Genomic DNA, 26538 nt, shown 5'->3' on the forward strand with positions numbered 1-26538 from the left:
GGTGGTTGAATCCACCCAGTGGGTCTGTGGGAGAAAGACCTGGCAATCTGCTCCCATAAATATTACAGCTTAAAAAACTCTATGGGGCAGTTCTACCCTGTCACATGGGGTCACTATGAGTCAAAATCAACTCAGTGGCACTTAACAGTACTGGTGAGACTGGATTCAAGATAGATGAGAGATACCTTTCTTCTGAAAAGTCACAGAAGGGAGATTGTGAAAGGGGAGGTGGTAAAACAGAACTTTCAGCAGCCTCGTCAACCAGGTTAATTTTAGAAAAATTAATTTGGAAGGATCTGGAAATAATTGTTTTTAGAAGTTTCCGTACCATATACTTGTTAGAAAATATTTGTAAACATGTGTTAGCGTGTCTATTCCACTTTGAAGATGCAGCCGTAGAGAAAAAATTAGAGCTGAGCATATGTGGGTTTAAATTCTGTTAACACAGTACAATTATGATCTTTGTCAAGTTAGTTATCTTATTAAAGCCTCAGTTATCTCTAGAATTGTGGAGAGGATTAATTTTGATAGCAGATATGAAGCACCTAGTATAGGATCTGGCACAAAATGGATGCTTCCTGAATAGTAGCTATCATTATCATAATCTTATTGTGATTGAGGGAGCCCTGGTGGTGGAAATGGTTAACTGGTTGGCTGCTGACCAAAAGGTTAGCAGTTTGAACCTACCTAGCAGCTTCTGGGGATTTATTCCTGTAAGATTACAGCCAAGAAAACCCTATGGGGCAGTTCTATTCTGTCACATGGGTTGCTATTGAGTTGAAATCAACTCCACAGCACCTAACAATAATAAAAAAATAATAGCAATTGATAAGTGTACGTTTATCATGGGAGCTGCTAGGCAAGAACATGGGTGCTCCAACTCCATCACTGCAGAAAAACCTCTTATTGCAGCTCCCTATACCAGGACCCATTCCAGCTCCAGCAGCCCTCTCCTTCTTGAATCCCACTGCTCTAAAGAAACCTGCCTGCTGCTTGCCCTCATCCACCCTCAGGTGATCCTAGGAGCTAGGGTTGCCATTGTAAGAGTGTTTTCAGCAAGGTTATTGTTTCTTTACTCTCTTCTTATGTTGCCTTCCCAGCTGTTGCATCTAAGGAAACCTCTAATATTGTTAAGGAAGGGTTTTCGAATAACAAGCACTTGGGTTTGTCAAAGGAAACTGTGATCTGTGCTCGGAAATTAGTTCGAAGGTACAGGTTGAGCAAATAACCCAGCCTCTTTGTGATAGTAACCAGATTGTTAATACAGACAGTCTGATTATTTTTAACAATTTAAAAAGAACTGTGTGTATCTTATCTCTTCAAACAGACGGGAAATGCCTCATAAGTAGGAATCACGTCTTCTGCTTTGATTTTCCATAGTCAAAAACCAAAGCCTTGCACAGCTTTGGATTTAAAAGAAAAACAGATATAAATACTCCTCAATCCTTCACTTATCCATCCTACAGAAAATAGGAATAGGAAAGATAAATTTCTCTCCATATGACCCATAAAGGGTCTTTGGAAAATGTTACTTTAGTAGTTGTGGACTGACACAATAGGGAAAAGTATTGTGGATGTGAATAATGTCAAAAATGTGAATATTTTCTATTTTCCTCCTTCACATAGTTCATTTTTGGCCAATGGCATCATCTTAAAAAATAGAAATGACTGCACCAGTATCAGTAGCTTCTCTTGCTGAGATTTTATTATCTTTTGGAAGAAACACTCAAGGAGGTAATTCTAGGCATCAAATAATAATAATTGTATAATCAAATACCTTTCACGTACGTGATCTCATTTGAACCTCAGGTCTCCTTGTGATATGAATATTATCATTGCCCCAGTTTTATAGAAGAGGAAAGCTGCAGTTTATAGAAGTTAAATAACACACCTAAATTCAAGCAGCAAGTAATTGGGGGTATCAAGGAACTGAATATACCTCTGATTGATTCTAAACCTATGCTGTTTTCTGTACCCCAGAGTTGGGCAGCATTTGTATTGACTTGCTGACACATCTTGGAAATCTCTTTTTTGCTATGCATCGGAGATGAATTTATTGACTTGCCATTTTCAACCATTGAATAACAGCAAGGTGCAGAATGTGTCATTGTCTTGCCCCTGTCCAGGGATTCCCCACGGATAGAAAGTGTAATAAGCCAGCAGGAACCTTGTTAGCAGTTACAGATGCCAAAATGGCTCCAAATTCTTTGTGTAGGGCAGTGACAGTTGTCTAAATTATTCTACATTATGCCTTCAAGTTTGTTTGCTACATTCCTATGGGAAATTAATAAGCATAGTTTCAGGCTCATGATAGCAATAGGAAAATTCAACTTTTCAATCCATCTCTTTTTCTTTTTCTCTCCAGTAAGACTCTGGAGATTTTTTGTTTGTTTGTTTTTACTATTAATACTTAAATTCCACCCTTGAAGATTAGGATTTAGTTGATCTAGATTAAGGAGCCCTGGTGGCACAGTGATTAAATTGCTTGGCTGCTAACCAAAAGGTTGGTGGTTCAAATCCACCAGTCACTCTGCCTTGGAAACCCTATGGGGGCAGTTCTGCTCTGCCTACAAAGGTTGCATGGGTTTTTGGCATTTGGGTCTAGATTGGGTCCCAGGCACACAAATGTTTAAAAATCACCCCAGGTGATTCTATTGTGCAACCAAGATTGAAATTTATCAAATTAGGCTGAAGTATTCTCCTGTAGGTAAACCTGAGGAAACCCTGGTGGCATAGTGGTTAAGTGCTATGGCTGTTAACCAAAGGGTCGGCAGTTCAAATCCACCATGCACTCCTTGGAAACTCTATGGGGCAGTTCTACCCTGTCCTATAGGGTTCCTATGAGTCGGAATCGACTCGACGGCACTGGGCTGGGTTTCGTTTTTGGTTAGGCATACCTGAATTAACACTTCAACTTTATCTCTGCTAGAGTATTTTCTCACAGATAATGGCTTCAACTTGTTTCCTCGAAAATGGGGTTTAAAAATTTTGAGCAACAAACATGTCAGGAACTGGCTGGACATTTTCACACATTATCATCTCATTTAATTCAGTATCTTCCTTCCTAGGAAGCCGTGTCATAGATGTTGCACTTTATCATGCCTATTAGATTTGGAAATGTGAAAAAGTATGTAGCTAAATGTTCAGGAGAACAGAGAAGATTTAATTTATTTGATTGAAAATAAATTCCTAACCTCTTTTAACATTTCATAGTGTTTTGGAGATAGAATTGGAGAAAAGAAGCCAAAGAGACAATAGAGCAATGCGCGTTAGTGCATCTGAAGATTGAAAAGAAGTGACTGTTAGACCCCTGGCTGTATTTTCTCTAATTTACGCTCCTAATGGGCAACTCAATTCACGCCAGCATCACAGGGTTACACACAACAACATTATGAGGTTGTATTTGATGGCTGAGTTCTTTAAAAGGCTTGTAATTTAAACTATTTTCAACAGAAATATAAAATTGCCGATCAGAAGGATCTTAGATCTAAGCAAGTCCTTACGTACGATGAAAGCATTAACTTTCAACTCACTGTTCAGTTTTTTCAAATAAAAGCTAACTCTACAGCCATAAAAAAATTAATTAATTAGCATTTATATGTATTAGAAAGTAGTTTTCAATTTGACTCAGAAGATTCCTTCAGTTCTGAAGAACAGAGCAACGAAGCAAATCTAGTAAGTGGGTGAGTGTTTCTTACCATAAAATTATTGGACGATTACCAAGGCCACAAGCAGTCCACAAATTCTCTGGTTCTCAAATGTGGTCCCAGAGCCAGCCTAATCACCTGGAAATTTTTTAGAAATGTAAATTCTCCAGTCCTACCTCAAAACTACTAAATCTGAAACTTTGGGGTGGGACTCACCATCCGCGTTAGTAAGGCCTTCAGGTGATTCTGATACACACTAAAGCTTGAGAACCTGTGTTCCAATTGTTTTCATTGTTTGCATGAAGGCAATGGTGAATCAGTCATAATCCATCATAATCATATACATGAACTCAACAAAGGAGTTCAACAGAATTATTTCATGTGTTAGCATTCATTATCCTAGATACCAGGCTGATTTCTCCATTTGGTAAACTCAGTGTAATCATTTCTTCTTTATAATATATAGTATATATATAGTGTGTATATTATCCAGTGATTTTCAGCATGTATGTGTATGTAATCATTTCTTCACACAAGCATTATAAATACATAGCATATACATAATTTGTACATTATTCAGTGATTTTTCAGCATTTCTTTGATCTTATCTCTTTTATGAGGAAATCTATAAAGTGATCCTACGAGAAATAATGTACCATTTCTATATATTAAAATTTTTCTTGGACTTGGTTTAAGATAAAGTTTTATAATGGCTTCCTACACTATTGGATTTGTGTCTTTGGGAAGACTCGGGAACATTGGACCCGAGTCTTCCCAAAGACACACGTCACACACAATGAAACAGATAAAGATCTTTATAAGCTAAGTGCTATTCAGGCCGTATTCTACCCCCTGCTCTTGTTTTATGGCTGAATTGACACCAGGGCTCCAGTACATTCAGGAGAGTGCTGGTGGTGCCATGATTAAGCATTCAGCTGCTAATCAGAAGGTTGGCAGTTAAAACAGATCAGCCACTGCACTTGAGAAAGATGTGGCAATTTGCTTCCCTAAAGATAATAGCCTTGAAAACCCTATGGAACAGTTCCACTCTGTCCTATAGCTAAAGTGGCTATGAGTAGGACTGACTGAACAGCAAGCACCACTACCACCAACACTTGGTATTTTTCATTTGTTTTGCTAAAACTTCTACAATATATAAATGCTAACTACTATTTATGACCCAAAGTTAGGGTGACCAACCATTCCTGTCCTGGTTTGCTTGGGACTGTTCTGGCTTTAGCACTGAAAGTCCTGCATCCTGGGAGGGTTACCTTTGTAGGCTTATATGTGAGGATCACTCCACTCATGAGTGTCCCATGGTTGATTTAATGCTCTGTTGTTGCCATCTTGAAATTCTTAATAATTTTTGAAAAAGGGACCCCATGTTTCATTTTGTACTACCCAGTACCCAGTGCCATACCCAGTACTGCGCTCCCCCCAAATTATGTAGCTGGTCCTTGTCCTTGGAAACCCTGCAGTCCCAGGTAAACAAATGCTTGGCTGCCCTGCAAGGAATTCTATATAACAATCCTCCAATGGCTTATATTATAGAATACCCAATGAAGTTTATATGATATTTCTATAATATTCAAGTCAACTAAGTTATTAAATGTATCCTACTTTCTCATATATATCTTTGCTTTTTAGGCAATACCATTTAATGGAAGTTTCATATTGAAATCATAGAATATACATCTCTCATTTTCCATAATGAGCATTATATTTGCATTATATATCACAGTTGACAAAATGTGTTCAGACACATTTTCTTATTTGATCTTTCTCAGTAGTGTCCTGGCAAAAGATTAGTAACCAGATTTCAGGGGGAGGGAGACTGGTTTGTAGCATTTGCCAATTGTAAATACTTCTACTGTGTTCGATTTCAAGCTATCAACATGATAACACTGAACACAAGCTGGAAAAAATACTACCAATCAGCTCTTACAAGCAGATTTAGGCCATCTCCAGCACACCACTGGATGTTCCCCACCGTGCTGCGCCGGAGAAAGAGCAGGTGTTAATTACTTATGTTACACGTGAGGACATTGAGACTAGGAAATCTGAATGACGTATTAAAGGTCACACATCTTCGAAATTACAATGTCAGAACTCTGTCCTTAATCTTCGTATTCCAAATCCAGGATTATTCCCATTATACCATTGTCTCTTTTATCTCTTATATCTACAAATTTGTATATAGAGATCTTTATTATAAATTTATAATGAGATCATACATATGCAATGGATTAAAAATTAACATCAGATAAGGTTGTCTCAGGGAAGCATAATTAATATTGTCTTTACATTAAAATAAATGTAATTATTTTTAAGATACTTTGATTCAAATTACCTAAAATTATACTTAAATTTTTTACAGGTATGCTTTCAACTTATCAAACTTTAATTTTAAACAGAGTCTTTCCTTTACTGGCATGTCATAAAACCTCATCTACACAATTTAATTATAAAAGGAAACATGATTAAAAATTTTCTTATTTCACTTTTCTTGCTACTTAGTTATTGTTGTTCAACAAAGACTACTCCTAATATTATGTCTCCCACTCCTATGCAGTAGGAACTAGACTAAATATTTCCTTCTCTTCTTATCACATTTAATCCTCATAGCCATAGCAGCTCTGTAAAGTAGGTATCATTAAAGCAACTTTCAGGCAATGAAACTAAGGCTCAATGAAGTGAGGTGGTTTATTCAAGGTCATTCAGCTAGCAAGTGTCAGGGTCAGAATTTAGGACAATTATCTGCCAGATTTCAAAGCTCTGCTCTTAATCACACTGTTAAATTCTCTCAGTTGGTGTAGTGCTGTTAAAAAAAAACTCATTGCCATCAAGTTGATTCTGACTCATAGTGACCCTATAGGACAGAGTAGAACTGCCCTATAGGGTTTCCAAGAGGTGGCTAGTGGATTCAAACTGCTGACCTTTTGGTTAGCAGCTGTAGCTATTAACCACTGTGCTACCAGGAGTCCATAGAGCTATTAGTTGTACTAAAAGCTAAAATCATTGAGATGACAGTAAATTTTCTGCTCTAGCAATACCCTAATTTCCCTTAGTTCTTGTCATGTTCATTTGGAGGAAAAGCTGAGCAGATCGATCCTGCTCAATTTTCTGTAATACACTCTCTCAGGGTAGAGAAGACCCTTTCATGGGGGTTTCGACCCTCCCACTGTGTTTGAGCAAAAACTTCCCCAGCTTCCTATCACAGGACTTCAGGGTGTATATAGTCAAAGTACACCTTGATCACTGGCCATCTTTTTTTCAGCTGCTATCAACCAGTTTCTTGTCAGAAGACAGGAGAAGGCTGGGATTCTTTGGTAATGCCACCAAGATATAAGGGCCAAATGCCTGCCCCCTTATAGCTAAAGGTTGTTTCTGTCCAATTTAATTCCCGTACTGGATTTCAAAAGTTGGCAGAAAGATACGATTGCTTTTCAAAAGTTGCTTTTAAAAGTCATTCTAAGTAGAAAGTATCATTGTGCTACACTTTGCTCTTTGAAAATAGGCTCAATTTAGGACTAGTGTTTTTCTGAAACTGCTCTTGTCCACTGGGGTCTCCAATACCAGTCTACTCCACTGTTTATAACTGGGTTGTGTACAGATTTAGAAAATGAGACTGTGTGCATCAGCATGTGGGACAGTAACCTAAATATTTATTGAAACTTTATAATGTGCATGGGTGGTTGTAAGTAGCTTATAAATATTAACTCATGTAATCTTCATAACAACACAGGAGATAGGTTATTGGTTTTTTTATCTTCACTTTGTAGATGAAGTATCTGTAGGGAAGTAATTTACCCAAAATCAGGTGGCTAGTAAGTGATAGAACCAGGATTTGAATCCAGATAGTCTGGCTCTTAACTGTTATTCTCTAATGCCTCTAAAACTTGGCCTTTTTATTTGGGAGACTTGAGGACATGACCTTTTTTGTCGATGATTTGATTTTGCTACCCAGTAGCTGTGTTGACCTTGTCAAGTCATTTAAATTGAGTCTTTGTTCCATCATCTACAAATGTAACATAATAATAAATATGGTATAAAGCTTTTGAGAGTAGTAATTAAGATAATGGATGTGAATGGTTTTTAGGAACTGAAAATGTAGGGCTTTGTTGATGTCAGATGTTATTAATTACAAGGGATCTTTGGGAATTCGTAAGGGTATTTTGTAAGGCTACTGGAAACAATATGTAATTTTCCCTGCTTTTTCTTCTGCGCTTTACCTCACCTCTAACTCATCCTTTAGAAGGTAAGATCCTTTATGAGAGTTTCTTGGACAAAAAACACTTGCCTAAGTTCCTCGATTAAATAACACATACACATACAGTTTTGATCATTAATTGCCTTTGGATTATAATTACTTTTTCAATGTCCAGTTCTTAATTAGACTGTTCTATCATTTTTTTTTTTATGATAGCATGCTCTGTGTCCTTTTCACTACCATTCTTAGTATATTGCAAAGTGCCTGCACACAGTAGATGCTCTGCAATTGTTTGTTGAATAAATAAAAATGGGGTAATCATTTCTCTTTCGAAAACACTTTCCTGTAGCTGGCATAATTTTAAGGTCAGTTAAGCTAGCATTTCTCAGAACATGCCATAATGATCCAAGGTTGATGAGTTCTCACACAACTTGCTTATATTCATGACACCATCATAAGAGACACAACTTTGATTAAGAAGAACCATGGTATGAATCAGGCCTTCATGTTTTTATGTATTGTAGGCCATTTCTCAATATTCTTCTAATAGAATAATTAATTGTATATAGAGAAAGGCCTGAGCAGCTCGGATGGAAAATAGTTATCGTGTTGCTCAGCATGGATGAGCTGAGGGCAGATGTTAAGAAAGGAGAGAGAAATTATTCTTCATTTGAATATAGCATGCTAATAGAAGTAATTACCCACCCATACAGCATGGAATAAACTTTGGGAAGTGACACCAGACCCTTAGACTTCTTTTGACTTGTGCTTGGTCAAAAGGGGTAAAGTAGGAAAATATTTCAGAAAAAGAGGAATAATAATAGTAATAAAAGCAAGTCTGAGAAAATAAACGATCTTCTCAAAACTGAGAATTGAGGCTTCATTGCAAGTGAGGCAGCCCAGCCCAGAAATGAAGCCCCTGAGCATTACTGGATCCCAGAGGAAATACATAAGTAAAGAGGTCTAAACAAAAAGACCCAACACAACATCCATGTGATAGGGATTTCACTGTGTTCATGAAACCCATTTCCATTAACTTGGGCGCACAGCCAACCTTGTGTTTAGGTGTGCCCTGTAAATGAATCGTGACTAATAGAATGTGGGCAGGAGGTAGGAATGCCACTTCCAGGCTGGGGCCATATATTCCTGCTCCACGAACCTTCTTACACTCCCTTCACCTGTCTCTCATCAGAGAACTAGGGGATAATCCAATCACTAAATGTCCATGTGAAAGGCCACACTGACCAACCAGAAGTATAAAAATTGGACTTCATGTGAGCAAGAAATCCAATTTTTATAGGGTTAGATCACTAAGATTGTGGGATTTGTTTGCTATACCTCCTAGGATTACTTACCCTAATACTTTCCACCTTTCTAAGTTAGATAATAAATCTCTACAAGTTGAATAACTTGAAATATCTTGAGCAAAATAGAATTTTGACACTTTACTTAAATTCATTACACCACAGTATCCTAATTAATACACATGGCTAATTCAGCAATATCCCAGGAAACTCATGAAACTAATGGTAGTTGCTTTTGGTGTGTATACAAGTGATGTTTCTTATCCTACTTAACTATCACCTTTGAAGTATTTCTGTGGATAAAACTGATCCTTTTTATCAATACATTCTCTTCTAATTATTTAAGACCTAAAGTTACAAATCTCAGTGCACTTTCAAAGCTTGTCATCCCCTGTAAGGTCACTGTTACAAGATTCTGAATTTACAGCAAGATGAAAGAAAAAAATATGGTTTGGGTTAAAACTTACTGATAAAAGATAACAAAATTCTAGCATTTTGAAAAAATATTAAAAGTTTTTTTTAATTGTTGTGGTATAATAACAGAGGCTTTCCATATTTAGTAGACTTTATCTTATTTGATGCATCCGCTCCAAGAGATAGCTAGTGTAGGAATATTTATTTACTCCCTTTTATAGATGAAAAAGATGAGTTGTATGCAGTTAAATGACTTACCCAGCGTCTCATGCCATTACTACTAGTGATCTCTCTCCAAAGTTGGTGATGTTCTTAGAACAGTTGTAAACACTTCCTTGTATGATTAAAGGCTCAAAATTCAGTATTGATTTTGGATTTCAGCTCTGTAGCTTATGGGCTATGGTGCCGTAGCCAGGTTATTTTTCCTTTCTGACTTTTTTTTTTTAATCTATAAAATGGGAGTATTAAATAGAACCTATCTCCTATGATAAGGCTGAAAAAATATAAAGTGCTAAATACAGTACCTGACATTTAGTAACCCGTCAATAATTGTTAGCTATTTTTTAAGTTTTAATTTCTAAGGGAGGATAGATATATAGTACAATACAGATGTAAAACCCCAGGGGGTACCATTTACATTTTATTTTCTGATAATTTCATTCTCTGGAATGCAATAAAATTTGAATGGTGCCCCCTGGAGCTGAGTTGTACAGTGCAATAACCCTCAATTTTTTTTGAAGAACTGGACAACTTTTATCTTGACAAAAATATTATCTCACCACATATATATTTGATCCAGCTGATGCTGTACTACAAACGTCTACTGAAAACTCTACCTAAATAATCATTTTGATCCCCCTAAATGTAAGTGTAAAGGACAATTACTCATGTTTTCTGACATGAAGTTGATTGGCCCTAAACGGAGTTGACTCTTGGCATTTGGAGATGTAACATTCTCATTTTAGGTAATGGTTTCTCAAGTAAAGTTTCTTAAAATTTATAAATGTCAATATTTTTAATGATATTTAGTAGAAGTTAAAGAAACAAGATGGGTGATGCATTTCATGGTCAATTTACTTTCAAATATTTTGAGTTAAACTAATTGAAACAGCTCTCTATATTACAGAACTTCTCAGAGCCCTATACTAAGATGCATTTTGAAGCTATAGTAGGGTATCTACCAAATTCCAAATACATTAGTCCATTGGTCAACATTTCTCCCTATTTATCTTTTTTATAGGGCTCTCTATAAAGTACAAATAGATTATTTATAAAGAATTGTCTGGACTATTTTTAAGAGATGTTCAAAGCCATTTAAATTTTTTTTGCCAAAGCAAGAATTTGAACTTAACTGCAAGAATTAAAAGTAGGAGCAAGGGTCTTTCTTAACCAGTAAGCTAGATTAGTCAGCTGCTTGGTCAGTGCCTGACACAAAGCTTTATAGTTATTGTGTTATCATAATATAAACAGTAGACATTACAAATTGATATGGAAACCCATTTCTTCATAAAATATGGCCCTCATACAACAATGGCAGCCAAAACAAAACAAAAAATGAAACAACCGTTAATGCTAGCTGTATAAGTGAAGACCAGATGAGGACATCTAGGAAATGTATGGTCCTTTAAGTTATTATACAGGTTTTAAAGAGTATACATTTTAGAGGTATTTACAAAATTCTTGGACTATTGGGACTATGATGTATATTTCAAGGGAATTAAATTATCTGTAACCATTTCCTAGGTTTAGGTGAATCATATACCAGTTATTGAGCAATTATTTTATTCTCTAAGGCAGTGATATCTTATTCACCTCAAACTGGCATGAAAGAAAATGATAATAGCAATTGGTAGAATATAACAGTTTGAATAAAATATATATTATGATGTATTTTCCCTAAGTATGCTTTCCCATATAGAAATAGCTGTAATATTATCTTGGATGGTGCTACAAATTGGATCTCTTTATACCTATGAATCAAAAAACATACAATATTAGACTCTTATCAGATGTATAGTTCTTGAAAATTGTCTCCCAGTGTGTAGGTTGTCTCTTTACTTTGTTGGTAAAGTTTTTTGATGAATAAAAGTATTTAGTTTTTATGAGGTCCCATTTATTATTTTGCCTTTGCTGCTGTGTTTTGCTGTCATACCTGATAATCTATCATTAAAAATGAAGTTTCATGCCATATCCCTATAATTTCTTCTAAGAATCGTACAACTTTAGTTTTTACATTTAGGTCCTTGATCCATTTTGAACCTGTTTTTGTGTATGGTATGATGCATAGATCCTGATTCATTCCTCTGTGTGTGGAAATTCAATTTTCATGGCACCATCTGTTGAAGACTTCTTTACCCCTTGAATGGACTTAACACTCATGTCAAAATTCAGTTGAAAATTACTGTATAGGTTTATTTCTGGACTCTCAATTATATTCCATTGGTCTATATTACTATTATTATACCAGGACCATGCTGTTTTAATTAGTATATCTTTATAGTTTGTTTTGAAATCAAGAAGTGTGAGTCCTCTTGCTTTATTCTTTTTCAGTATTGTTTTAGATATTTGGGGTCCCTTGTCCTTCCATGGAGCCCTGGTGATGCAATGGTTAAGAACTTGGCTGCTAAACAAAAGTTTGGCAGTTTGAATCCACCAGCCACTCTTTAGAAGTCCTTTGGGGCTGTTCTACTCTGTCCTATAGGGTCACCATAAGTTGAAATCGAGGCAATGACACCAGGTTTGGTTTTGTTGCCCTTCCACATAAATTTCTTAAAAAATATTTTATTGTGTTTTAGGTGAAAGTTTACACAGCAAATTGGGTTCCCATTTAACAATTTTTATACAAATTGTTCCATGAGATTGGTTACAATGTTAACAATGTGTCAGCGTTCTCATCCATTCTGTTTGTTCTATTCCCATTGATCTAACTTTCCTGCCTGTCCTTGCCGTCTCATTTTTGCTTTTGGGTAAATGTTGACCATTTGGTCTCCTATAGTTGATTGTTGGAGGAAGTGCATTAGTCACAGGTGATATTGTTTATTTTATAAGTCAATCTATTATTTGGATTAAAGGTGGCCTCCAGGAGTAGCTTCAGTGCCAAATTCAGAGAGTATCTTAGGGCCATAGTCTCAGGAGTTCTTCTAGTCTCTATCGACCCAGTAGGTGTAACCATTTTTAGGAATTTGAATTTTGCTCCACACTTTTCTCCCATTCTATCTGGGACCTCCTATTGTGTCTCTGTTCAGAATGGTTAGTAGTGGTAGCCGGGCTCCATCTAGTTCTTCTCGTCTCAGGTTAGAAAAGGTCAAGGTTTATGTGGGCCATTAGTCCTGTGGACTAGTTTCTTCTTTGAGTCTTTGGTTTTTTCTATTTTCTTCCATATAAATCTGAGGACCGGTTTTTCCATTTTTGCATAGGAGGTTGTTGGAATTTTGATTGGGAGTGCATTGAATTTATAGGTTGCTTTGGGTAGCAGTCTAAAAGTTTTGATTTGTTTGTGCCTGTGGTTTATTCTTGTTTTTATTAAACTTTTTAGTACTGAGAAATGTGTAGGTTCACATGTGTTTGTAAGAAATAATACAGAGAGAGCTCATGTAGTCTATATTCTATTTATCCCAATGGTAACACTTTCACAAACTATGTTAAAATATCACAATCAGGATGCTGACATTGAAAGAGTCAATATAGAAACCATTTTCATGTTGGGCTAGTCTTACATTTTTGGAAGAAACACTACTTGGTCATGGTGTTTACTTCTTTCAGTATATTTTTGAGTTATTTTTTTAATATTTTGATAACAATTTTTGTATCAATATTTATGATGCATATTAGTCTTGGTTTTCTTTTCCCTTTTTTGTATTCTCTTTGGTTTTAGTATCAGGGAAAAACTAGCTTTATAAAATAATTTGGGAATTGTATATTTTCCTTCTATTTTCTGGAAAACATTTTATAAAATTTTTTGTTAATTCTTCTTTAAATGTTTGGTAGAATTCTCCAGGAAAAGCACCTGGGCTTGGAGATTTCTATTTTGGGAGTTTTAAAATTACTAATTCAATATTCTCTTCTAGTTATGGGGCTATTCAACTTGTCTGTATTTTGTTGGCTGAGTTGTGGTGGTTTGTACTTTTTGAGGAATTGACCCACTTCATCAACATTGTCAAATTTGATCATTTCTATTGTTCTATATTCTAGTTCACTGATTTTTTCCTCTTTCCCCTTTATGTAGCTCTTGAGACCATCTATTGATATTTTTACTTTATTATATTTTTCAGTTGTAAAGTTTCCATTTGATCTTCATTATATATTTATTCCCTTGCTGAAATTTTCTATTTCCTTGCTGACACTTCTATTTTTCATTTGTTTCAAACGTGTTCATAATTAACCATTAAAGCATTCATATATTGGCTATTTTTAAATCTTTGTTAAATAATTTCAACATCTCTGTCATCTCAATGTTAGTATGTATTGTCTTTTTTCATTGAAGCATGGCATTTTGTGTGTATAACAACTGAATTTTGTTTGAAACATTTAACTTTTTGGGTATTATTTTTCGAGACTCTGGATCGTATTAAATCTTTTGGCAGTTTTCGATGTCATTTTTTTGTATGTTTGATCATTGTTTTCTCACAATGATTTATTCTAAGACACCCAACAGGGCAGAGTGATTAGCATTCCATACAACAGAAGCAGGGTTGGGAGTGTACCAGAAACCTGAGTTAGGCTCTGGCCACCTAAAGAAGCTTCATGCTGAGGAGGAGTTATGTCAGACTTGGAGTCAGATGGACTTAAAGTAGTAAGCTCAACTTCGGTGTATATCAGCCATATGACCACCAGCTTCTGTGTCCAAAAAACAAATTTAAAAAAAAAGCATATTTGATGGGGTAGATGTTATGTTCAAATGGTTGATTTGAAAACATGCATTGTATCAGGTATTCAACAAATACGAATATTCCTTTTCCTCTGTTTCTCATATGTAAAATTGAAATAGAAAAATCCGTTGCTTTTTGGTTCAATACAGCTTAAGTCCTTTGTGTATCAAAAAAGTATGTTTATGTCCTGTGACTCAGGAATAGTGATCATATTTGAAAGCTGAAAAAAGGGCAACTCTTTCCACACTAGGGATTTTACTAAACAGCAAACTCATCTTATAGACATGGCAAATTCTTTTTCTGTCCTTGAGGCGAAGGAAACTTTCATTTGAAGAAAGGGATAAGCCATGGAATAGCAAGTCTTTTTTGCAATGTCAAAACCAGAATTCCAAAATTAGTGCTGCAAATCCTACTCTCCTTTCATTACTCAGTATATCATAATGAAATAAATGATTTCAACAGTCTTCTATAGAGCATATCTACCCTATATCCTGGGTTATAAAAACCGCTTGAGGCATTTGCTAAAACTAAAGTTTCCTAGAGTCCAACTATAGACCATGGTTCTGTAGGTGGATATCATTCCAAATCCTACTTCTGGCCACAGAATATTATCAATGTCAACATATTGGGATTGCTTAATTGGTATATCCATGAAAGTATAGAAGCAGATGGCCACTAATCATGTCTAGAATCAATATGTTGTAATCAGATAATTTGCATACAGCCCATCAGATCAGCTGTGTGAACAGCAATTCTCTGCTAAGGAACCTGTTTTCATAGCTCAGTAGCTCTTGCTCCTACTGCAGGGGTTCATGCTGTCCCTTGACTTTCTTAACGCTGGATGGTTGTAGCTGGACCTCACCCTGATAAGAGCCTTTAGATTCAATCCCTTCTAGATCCCATAGGCTGTCACTAGAGGGAGAAAACATTTAAATCTACGAGGTGACTAGTGGACGATTGCAGGCAACTACCTTTTACCTCTACTCGAAAGAAAAATATGTGTGCATGTATACTCTGTTTGGAGTCCCTGTTAGTTGCAAATGGTTAAGCATTCAGCTACTAATCAAAAGGTTGACAGTTCAAATCCACCCAGAAGTGCTTTAGAATAAAGACCTGGTGATCTACTTCCAAGAGATCACAGCCAATGAAAACCCTATGGAGCGCAGTTCTACTCTGACACGCATAGGGTCACCATGAGTCAAAATTGACTTGATGGCAACTGGTTGGTTTTTTATGTTCTCTATATTAATAGAACGGCTTAATCTTAGAGAGATCAGATCATTTTTATTGAATAATTCTTTTTGGCATTGAATCTATATATGTCTGTCTGTCTATATATCTACCTAATTCTGATCAGCTTTTTATATTATATGTCCAAGTCAGAGAAGTCAGTCAGTGTGGCTTATTAGAGATCATAAGGGTCCCCACTCCCACTGCCAGGCCTACTGAATAAGAATCTCCAGAGAAAATGACCTGTAATCTACATTTTTACCACCATCCCAAGTGATTGTTTGATTTAGAAAATTTGGAGACACTGAACCTTTGGATATTAACTTTTCTTGGCACTTCACCCTAAAACTGCAGACTTACACGAGAAAATACGAAAGTCTTTCCAGATGCCCTTACTTTTAAAAAACCAATTATTCTTTCAGCACAATGTTTTATAGATTAACAAAGTATGATCAATGGTCCCCTTTGGTGTCCCTTCAACCCTTTCAGAGAATTTGCAATATCAAAACTATTTTCCTAAAAATACTAAAACATGACTTCCTTTTTTGTGTGTTCACATTTGTGCTGCTAGTGCAAAAGCAATAAATAAATGGTAAATCTTCTGTTGCCTTAGCAGAAATCAAAGCAGTGGCAGCAAACTGTAATCTTTAGCCATCGTAGCCACATACTTGCAATTTAAAATGAAAAAATGAAAGAACACCAGTTTCACTTAAAAAAAAAGTATTAAACATCCATCATTGAGTACAACTCTTTTTAATATTCTGTTTGAGAGAATGGGACTTGAGTATGTAACATTTTTGTTTCATTTGGAAGTATCATGGACTTCTTGAAGAATAGCATTTGTGCTATTGTTCAAGTTCAGAGCTGAACTAACCATGTTTTTCATGGAACACAAGTTTCACTTGAATGTACAATGAGAGATAGTCTATGGTTATTCCGACTAAGGCATTTGGCAGACATTTTCTTGAAAATGAACAAAATGAGTATGTCACTTAAGAACTGACAGTAATTTTTGCAGATAATAAAATATGAGCTTTCAAGCAAAATTTAGGATTTTTGAAAACTTGATTCCATCACTGGGAGCTTGACAAATTCTCAATTCTTACAGACTTTTCTGATGAGAATAGTTGTGATATTAACAAATGTGATTTTTTTATTTTGAATAATGAAATGTTTCAATGTGTGGAAAATCTGCTTAACTCAGATACCAATATTTTGAAAATGATCCACGCATGATATTACAAATCATGCCTAAATACAAATTCCTTTCATAATACAGGACAGACCAGTGAATTTTAATGTATAAAAATTCTTGTACAATAATAAAATAATCCTTATACAATACTGTACAAAAAATCATTATATGCATTAGATTTTATAGTGCAACTAGACTTTTAAGAAATAACCACTCATCGAATTTTGGTGTGGAAACAAAGATGACTCATAATTATCTGAAAATATTTTTTTTAATACTTCTTCCTTTTCCAATTAAATATCTGTGAGAAGTTGAATTTTCTTCAAGTTCTTCAATAAAAACAACATACCTTAACAGACTGAAGGCAAAAGCAGACATAAGAATCTAGCTGTCTTCTATTAAGCCAGATATTAAGAGATTTGCAAAAAATATAAAGCAGTACAATTCTACTCACTTTTTCTTGAAAATATGTTTTTATCATAAAATTATATTTGTATTACTATATAATGAATTTATTGTTATTTTAAAAAAGTTAATAAACATAAAATTTCTTAGTTTTACTTTTAAAATGCTAAGTAGCCATAAATATAACTCACGTAAACAAAAGATAATTGGGAACCTCAATAATTTTTATGAGTTGTAAATGGATTCTGAAACCAAAAAGTTTGAGATCAATCATTATAGATGATTACAAAGCAGTACTGCTCATGCTGGGACATAATTTTTATTTTGTACCCTGAAGTATACATTTGTATCATGCACATAGGAAGCTCTAAACTCTATTTGTTAAATGAATAAATACATAAAAATAAAGAGTTCTACTCTTTCTTCGCAGTGTTTATTGCTAATGAGTGGGCATTTTCCCAAGATTTGTTCCCAGGAAATAAACTTTAATGCTATGCCTGACTCTATACTCAGAAGAGGTGAATGATCATTTTCCTCCATAAAAACCTTCTAGGACCCTAAGATAAATTATTGGAAAATGAGTTATCCCTTAGTAAGCAGACATCTTCCACAGTAGAGAATTCAAATGATGAAAAATGAGATGAAAATTGGCCATCATGGATGAATACATATCATGAAGATTAATAACCAATGCTAGATCAAAAAGTAAGCTGGGAAGACTATTGAAGATTCAGAGATGAGAGGAGGAGGAAAAAGGAAAACACTTCTTGAGTAGGTAGTAAGAACTAGGTTCATGCATATTCTCTAAATAGCCCTAACATGTAATTATTAAACAAATTTTACAAATGAGGAAGAAGATGCTCAGAATTATGTTCAAACCCAGTTCTGTCTGCCTTCAAAGTCAGTGTTCCAATCCACTTTAAAGGGCCCTAAACCCAAGACTATAAATTATTTTGAATTGCCAATTGAGAAAGTTCTTTTTACTCTCTCTCCCCAGTGGAGCTTCCTACAATGATGTTTGCTAGCACTTAGTACCAACAACTTTTAATTCAAAACAAAGATAACACATGGCTACTTAAATAAATTTACTTTACTTCCTCAATGTTATAGATTGAATTATGCCCCTCAAAAAGATATGTTGAAATCCTAACCCCTGTTTCAAAATAGTTTTCCTTTTCTTATGTTCATGAGGTCATACTGGAAAAGGTGGTTCCTAAGCCTACTCCTTTCTACCCATTGAAGTCCAGTTGATTCTGACTCGAAAAAGGGAAAAGAGTCAGGGAAAGGCAGATAAGACACACAGGGGAAAGACACCACGTGAGGATCCATCTGTAAGCCAAGAACGTCAAGAAATGCCTGAGGCTTCCAGAAGCTGCAAAAGAGGAGTGATCTTCTCCTAGAACAAATGGAGCGTAGTCCTGCGGAGGCACCGAAATCTGACACCTAGCTTCTAAAACTGTGAGACAATAGATTCCTATTTTTTAAAGTCACCCACTTGTGATAATTTTCTGATGGAAGCGCTAGTGACTAACACAATCAAATTTTTAACTAACACACTCAAAATTCACAATTTTTATACCATTTCAACTAGAGAAGGGGAGTAGAGAGAAGAAAGAGATGGATGAGTTATTCAAAAATGTGTAAATATGTGCGGCCAGCACTCCATTTTTTTTCTTTCTTTACGGAGAGAGCCCAGGCTATATCATTATTGTGCATGTTGCTAGAAGTTTACTGAGTATCAAGAAATAATAACCCCAAACATTAAACTATTCTGTTTTTAAGCTCTTTCCCAAAGAAACCTAAAACTGTGAGTTTTTACTACTCAGCAATGTTACTAAGTCTAAAGAAATTTGTCTCTTTAAAAAATTAAAATGACCCCTAACGTTCAAACAGTAATAATTTCTAGCAGACTGTTACCACAATCTAACTAAAGTTTAATGGCCAGCTGAGATGAAGATATTCTGATGCTGCTACCTTTCTGCTTTTGGAGAGAATTTACTGATTTTGGATTTGGCAGGCTTTTGTGGTCATAGGAGTTATACTTGACTTGTTTTTTCAAACGTATTATATAATATTAACTCTTCCTTGAAAGAAGCTTCTGCCATAACAATCTTTAAACATAATACATAATTACCCAATGTGTTAGGCTGGGTTCTCTAGAGAAGCAAAACCAGTAAAGTGTATAAATATACACAGAGAGAACCAAAAAAAAAAAAAAACCCAAACCCACTGCTGTCAAGTCAATTTCGACTCATAGCAACCCTGTAGGACAGAGTAGAACTGCCCCATAGAGTTTCCAAGAAGCACCTGGAGGATTCAAACTGCTGACCTCTTGGTTAGCAGCCATAGCACTTGACCACTACGCCACCAGGGTTTCCGTATATATATACAAAGAGAGGGAGAGAGAAAGATTTATATCCAGGAAATAGCTCATGCAATTGTAGAGGCTGAAATGTACCAAGTCTGTGGATCAAGATAGACGTTTCTGCTGATTCATGTAGCCACAGGGGCTGGCGAACCCAAGATCGGCAGATCTGAAAGCAGAACTCTTGCTCACAGGATGTGAAGATCCATGAATCCCAAGATCATCAGGGAAGACCGCAAGCCTTCTCCTGATTCACATCACTGCAGGGGCTGGTGAACCCAAGATCAGCAGGTAAGCTGCTAGCTCAAGTCCCAAGAACTGAAAGTCAGATGAACAAGAGGCAGCCACAGGATCTAGAACAAGCCAAAAGCCTTGACAAGGTGAGTAGGAAGGAAGGAGGTGGTGGAGGGCGGGGAGATGAAGGCTGAGGAGGCAGTGAGCCACCACAGGCCCTACCCATAGGGGTACCACTCAGCAGATTCCATCATGGGGGTGATCACATATCAAATTTCAACTGGGAAGTGATCACATTTATACAACTGCCAAAACACTGAAAATCACTCATGGTCCAGGCAAGTTGACACATAATTTTAACCATCATACCCGCAAAGCCTTCATTCACAATACAGCAATTGCTATTGTTAAGTACCATTGACTCAGTTCCAACTCATAGTGACCTTATGTACAACAGAACAAAACACTGCCTAGTCCTGCACCATCCTCACAGTGCTTGCTATATTTGAGCCCACCGTTGCAGACACTGTGTCAATCCATCTTATTAAGGATCTTTGTCTTTTTTGCTGACTATTTACCAAGCATGATGCCTCTTTCCAGGGACTGGTCCCTCCTGATAACATGTCCAAAGTACCTGAGACAAAGTCTCGCCATCCTAAGGAGCAATCTGATTGTACTTTTCCAAGTCAGATTTGTTTGTCCTTCTGGAAGTCCATGGTATATTCAATATTCTTTGCCAACACCATAATTCAAAGGCATCCACTCTTCTTTGGTCTCCTTTATTCATTGTTCAGCCTTTGCATGCATGTGAGAAATACAGCAGTCTCCACTTTATTTCCAACTTTTAAAAAGGTAACATCCTCTCCTGATGAAAAAGGAGCATTCAAAGCAAACCCCACTTGGCTCTCAAAATGTTTTCCTGGAATGGAGAACTGTCTCTCAAGATTCTCTACCTCTGTCCTGAGTCAACACACACAAATACCTTGGTTTTCTGGTTCCCTCAGGATTGGTAAAGAAGGTTTCTAGTTGAATTGTGGCACCTGGGGTCCTAAATGCCAACAAGCAGCCATCTAAAATACATTAATTGGTCTCAACCCACCGGAAGCAAAGGCAAAGGAAGAACACCAAGGTCACACGACAACTAAGAACCCAAGAGACAGAAAGGGCCACTTGAACCAGAGACCTACATTATCCTGAGACCAGAAGAACTAGTTGGTGCCCGGCCACAATCGATGTCTGCCCTGTCAGGGAACACAACAGACAACTCCTGAGGGAGCAGGAGACCAATGGGATGCAGACCCCAAATTCTCATTAAAAGACCACACCTAATGGTATGATTGCGACTAGAGGAATCCCAGAGATAATGCTCCCCAGAACTTCTGATGGCACAGGACAGGAACCATCCCCAAAGACAAATCATCAGGCATGAAAAGGACTGGTCAGTGGGGGGGGAGAGAGATACTGATGAAGAGTGAGCTAATTAAATCAGGTGGACACTGGAGAGTGTGTTGGCAACTCTTGACTGGAGGGGGGATGGGAAGATAGAGAGAGAGGGAAGATGGTAAAATTGGCACGAAACGAGAGACTGTAAGGGCTGACTCAATAGGGGGAGAGCAAGTGGGAGAAGGGAGTAAGATGTATGTAAACCTACATGTGACAGACTGATTGGAATGGTAAATGTTCACTTGAAGCTTAATAAAAATTAAAAAAAAAAAAAAGAAGGTTTCTAGGAGAGGACTTGTACCTTCCAATTACAGGAAGTGTATCATCCCATTAAAAAAAAAACTCCTTGCCATTGTTTTTTAAACAGACAATCTCAGTAAAATTTACATTTTGAGCCTGTGGTTGTGAGCTGATCATTTCTGGATATCTTAAGAAAACCCATTACTCAGGCTGGATAACTGGAAAATAGACCATCCTTTGAGATGTCTTTGTGGCTAGCCAGCTGACCTTTCTCTGAAAATATATACACTGTTCATTTAAAAAAATCAATTCATAATTTTAAAACTTCCGTTATCTTTCATCAAAGCCCTCAAAAAAGCTCATTTAAAACGCTTTAGATTGCTCCTCACCAGATGCTAGCAGACGGAGTGGCCAGAAACATCCCAGTTAAGTGTATGTAAGTCACAGTAACAAAGAAAGGATTGAATATAAAGATAGATTTGCTTAGGAGGGCAACAAGGACCAATTATTGGAAGTCAATTGTAGAAGTTTCAGAATCATTCTTAAGTTGTTCATAGTTTTCTGTGTCATTCAGTCAGTCACCAAGAGCTCCTGGTTTTATGCTCTAAGCAAATCATCTTCATCCTCATTGTCGCTAACTTAGATCAAGCCCTTACCATCCATCATCTGCCAACTGTTCACTGATTATTCTTTCTACATTCTACTAGCATTAAATCTTTCTGAAATACAGATAGAATCATGTTAGTTACCTGCTTAAAAACCTCCCATTGTCTATAGAAGTGTTCTATAAACCAAAGTTTTTAGACATATCCTTGAAGATCAAGTTATATTGAGATTTTTAGACACTGAGTTTTCGAAGTGATAACAAACCTTTAGTGTAGTACTAAGGAACAGCTCTTTTACAGTGCAAGATTGAAAGACACCTGCATAGGAAAAAATTTAGGTTCTTAATTCCTTAGGGTTCTGTGGATATATTCTTAGGAGTCTATATAATTTTTTTTCCTCTAGGGAAAAGTGAGAAATATTGACATACATGATGTATTTTAAACTCCTCACACCTCTTGCTATTTCCTTCTACAAACCCTAAATTCCAACTTCTCATTCTTTTGTAACTAATCTCACTCTTTCATAGCTCTATTGCATTGCATATGTTGTTCCCACTGCTGGAAATGCCTTTCCTCCTCTTGTCTGCTTTGTGAGCAATTACTGATATTTCAGGATCCAGTTCCATTTTGTCCTTTTTTGAGAAGTCTTTCTGGTTTACCTATGCTTTTACACATCATTTTACACTGTCATCATATTGTATTTTCTGTATGTGTTTTGTGTAGTGTCTCATCTGTGCATGTCTTCGTATCATACTTCATAATTTCCCACTGTACGAGGTTCATGGAGTGCTCTTTAAGTTGAATGGAATTTCCAAGAACTTCCTGGTTCTCCCATGTGAGATAGGTTGTTCCTGCCTCTGAATGGCCATATAAGAATGCTATCATACTGGATATCTCAGCATAGTGTGGAAAGTTTAATTGAATACGTTAAGTCCCTTCCAACTTTAATTTTCCATGATTCTAAGTTGAATTTGTTAGAAGAGTGTAGTTAGAAACAAGGTGGTGTCACATAAGAGGATACAGACTATCATAGTTCTGCTTGAGACTTTGTCTTATGCTATGATTATTGCTTTCTTTTATTCATTATTTTATCAGTCAGCCAATAGGTCTTGAGCACCTAATATACATCAGGTACTGTGCTCAAGTTCGGGAACACACCAATGAGTTAAAGTTGTTTCTTGTTTCTGTACCATTTTCACTTTTGGGTACCAGGACCTTCATGCAGTCTCCTCACTCCTGGGAACTCCCCCTGAAATATCCCTGGGCCTATCTCCAGAATTTTTTTTTTCTGTCCTCATCCTCATTTGTTTCCCTACTAAACTTGGCTTACCATGATCTATTTTCTCAGGAATCCCTACTTAGTTTCTAAGCTAATTGTCAGAGAGGTTAATCACTGACAACTCAGTTGTCAGTAACTAGTACTAGCTTCATATAATATAGCTACCATTTATTGCCACAATTCATTTGTCAGTTTGTTGTGCTGTGGGGCTTGTGTGTTGCTATGATTTTGGAAGCTAAGCCACCAGTATTTCCAGTACCAGCAGCCCATGGTGGACAGGTTTCAGTGGAGCTTCCAGACTAAGACAGACTGGGAAAAAGGACCTGGTGATCTACTTCTGAAAAAATTCGTAATATCCCTGATTGTGAAATAGAGGACACTAGGGATTCTCAGAGATTTGCACAAAGGAAGATTCTTCTGTGAACCTAACTACTCATACTCCATGGGACCCACATATTCAGCCTACTCAGGAGACTGTCTCTTCTAACAGTCTTATTTTCCTTTGTTTTATTTGGGAATATGAAGTCTCTTTTACTCAACTCATAAATTGCACATCTCCATTCTTTATTTCAGCATTGGAATCTAAGAGGGAAGCTGAGGTTACACAAATGACTTCAGTAGACAAAACCCCAGCAATTCCTCCATTCCAGCACTGACTGTGAGAATCTGTTCCATGGGAAGTACATTACGCACCTTTCAAAATCCCCCAAAGGATAAAAAGAGTAGCAATAACTGCAAGGTTCACTCAAAAGCAACAATTCAATTCCACACGCATTTATTGAGAGAGCAGAGTAAAATGGTTGTCTTTGTTCCTGCTCCTCTAATCCTGCTCTCCTCACAGCTTTAGATCGCTTGAGTAATACCTGTAGGCCAAGACAACTCACATCCCAGCCCTGTCCAGGTTCTGAGATAATGTGCCTCTCCAGTGAGCAAAATCTGTGCCTAGGTAATAGTCTCTAATATCATTTGCCACTGAAAAGAATCATAGTTCTTTAGCGATATGGCTGATTCCAGGCCTGGGACAGTATAGGTATAAAATGAGTTATGCCCAAGGGGAAGAAAGTACTAATAAAAATGGTAAGGACATGAAGCAGAGACACAAAAGCCGATACAATTTATTGAAACATTATTAATGTGTTGAATTATAGTGTGCTGTCCAGACTCTACTAGGGGTAGTTGACTGTCCGTCTGTCCGTTCATGCGTCTGTCCATCCCTCATATGTCCTTATTCAAATCAGAAAATTCTGAATTAGCAAACACCACTGGGCTGGGATTTTAGACAAAAGACTGTAAACACGAATTCAGAAAAACAAAGTAAAAATGATTGAAAGAAAAAGCATTACCTTCCAGTGTATTTCTAAAGCTGAAATTGGCAGCTTTATTCATGGAGCCAGATTCATACTGGGTCAAACTCAGGCAAAATTCCACATCAGCTGAGGAGGGCAGCCTCGGGGTCCTGGCTTTGTCATGGTTTCCAGGATTGCGCAGTAAGGGTCCCTCAGGTGTTCCATCGCATAAAGCCTGACGGCTATTGTACTCCTCCATTCGGCTGCAGACGATCTGCACGAGACACCTTTATGTTAGAGGAACTGTCACCTCTTGCTCAAAAGGGAAGGTGGGGAGCTTGGAATTCCTGATTACTATCTTTAATTCCTGATTACCATAGTTAATCAGCAGGAGATCAATCTTTTAAATTTTTGAAGGAAGCAGCTTTCTGAGAGTTGCAGAATAAGCTGTACAAGTTAAAACCTAGAATAGGATTCTAGTTTTGTATCTCCCACTTAGGAAAATGCCTTAAGTTCCCTGTAAATGTGTTGCCGTCGAGTTGATTCCAACTCATAGCAACCCTATAGGCCTCATCTAGTCAAATGGTGACAATAATAGATACATCTACAACTACTGAAAAAATTTAAAGAGGAAATTAATTCAGCAAATACTTGTTGAACATTCATTATATGTTAGGCTGGGTGCTGAGTCTTAGGAGGGAAATAATAGAGACAAGTCATTTCTTTGTATAATAAAAGCCCATAGCACATGGCATGACCAATAGTAAGCACTCAATATGCAGTTTTATTATCATCGATCCTTATGATGCTGAAGATGACAGGGTGTGTGAATAATTTTACTTTGCACTTTCTTTGTCATTAAATATGCCTTTTTTTGAGTTATATTGTTGATAGTATTTTCAAACAACAATTTAGCTAGAACTAACCTGAGAATCATCATCTTAAGATGAGAAGTCCTCATGTTTGTATAATAAAAAGTTTTATTTATACGTTTTATTTAAATCACACAGCCTTGCTTTCTACATTTGCAGATGAGGGAACCAAGGCTCAGAGCAAGTAAGTAATGTTTCCCAGGTTATATGACAAGTAAATGGTAGAGTTGAGACACCAACCCAAGCCTTCTGATTCCATTTTTAGCGCACTTTGTACGTTCGTGTAGACCAGCAGGACTCAAAATTCAAAGTTGTTTAAGCATTTTCTAGGTTAAAATCTAGAAGAAGATTCTAGTCCTATATCTAGTTTGTAGTTAACTCTAGATATGAAATGCCTTTGATGTAACATAAAATATAGTTATAGCCTGGTTAGGAGCCCAGGTGGCACAGTGATTAAAGTGCTCAGCTGCTAACCGAAAAGCAGTTCACCTGTGGGAGAAAGATGTGGCAGTCTGCTTCCTGAAAGATTTACAACCTTGGAGACCCAGTGGGGCAGTTCTATTCTGTCCTACAGGGTTGCTATGAGTCGAAATTGACTCAATGGCAATGGGTACTGGAGACCGTGTGCCAAACATTTTGTTTGCTCCACTATTAAAGCTTTCCCTATCTTCACCCAGATATGTACTCTAGGAAACTGATTTTTGTGGGCTGCAACGACTGGCTCTTTTGCCCTTTTGCTTCCTTTGAGCTTGCCTAATGAACACACTGCGGTTTTTCAGAGGGCAGAAGGGTAGTGAGTTTGGACTAATTATTTCCTTAGTTACCTTTCTGGTGAGTCAATTTGGGTTAAAAAAAATTTTTTTTTATGTCCCCCTACTAAAGTCTCTCCACTAAGGTTCCCTTTCTAAGATCCAGGAACCTCTCCTTCCCCTTGACCCTTC

At 36.7% G+C, this 26538-nt stretch overlaps 1 protein-coding gene across 1 annotated transcript in view; it reads right to left on the reverse strand.

Moving 5' to 3' along the window:
* Window positions 1-26538, reverse strand: part of TYR (tyrosinase) — a 103190-nt gene that overhangs the window by 63940 nt on the left and 12712 nt on the right. The window contains exon 2 of the mRNA XM_049889572.1: window positions 24783-24999. Within this exon, the coding sequence (XP_049745529.1) occupies window positions 24783-24999 (217 nt within the window). The remainder of the gene's footprint in view (window positions 1-24782; window positions 25000-26538) is intronic.

Source organism: Elephas maximus, chromosome 7 (assembly GCF_024166365.1).
Source record: "Elephas maximus indicus isolate mEleMax1 chromosome 7, mEleMax1 primary haplotype, whole genome shotgun sequence".
Lineage (NCBI taxonomy): Eukaryota > Metazoa > Chordata > Mammalia > Proboscidea > Elephantidae > Elephas > Elephas maximus.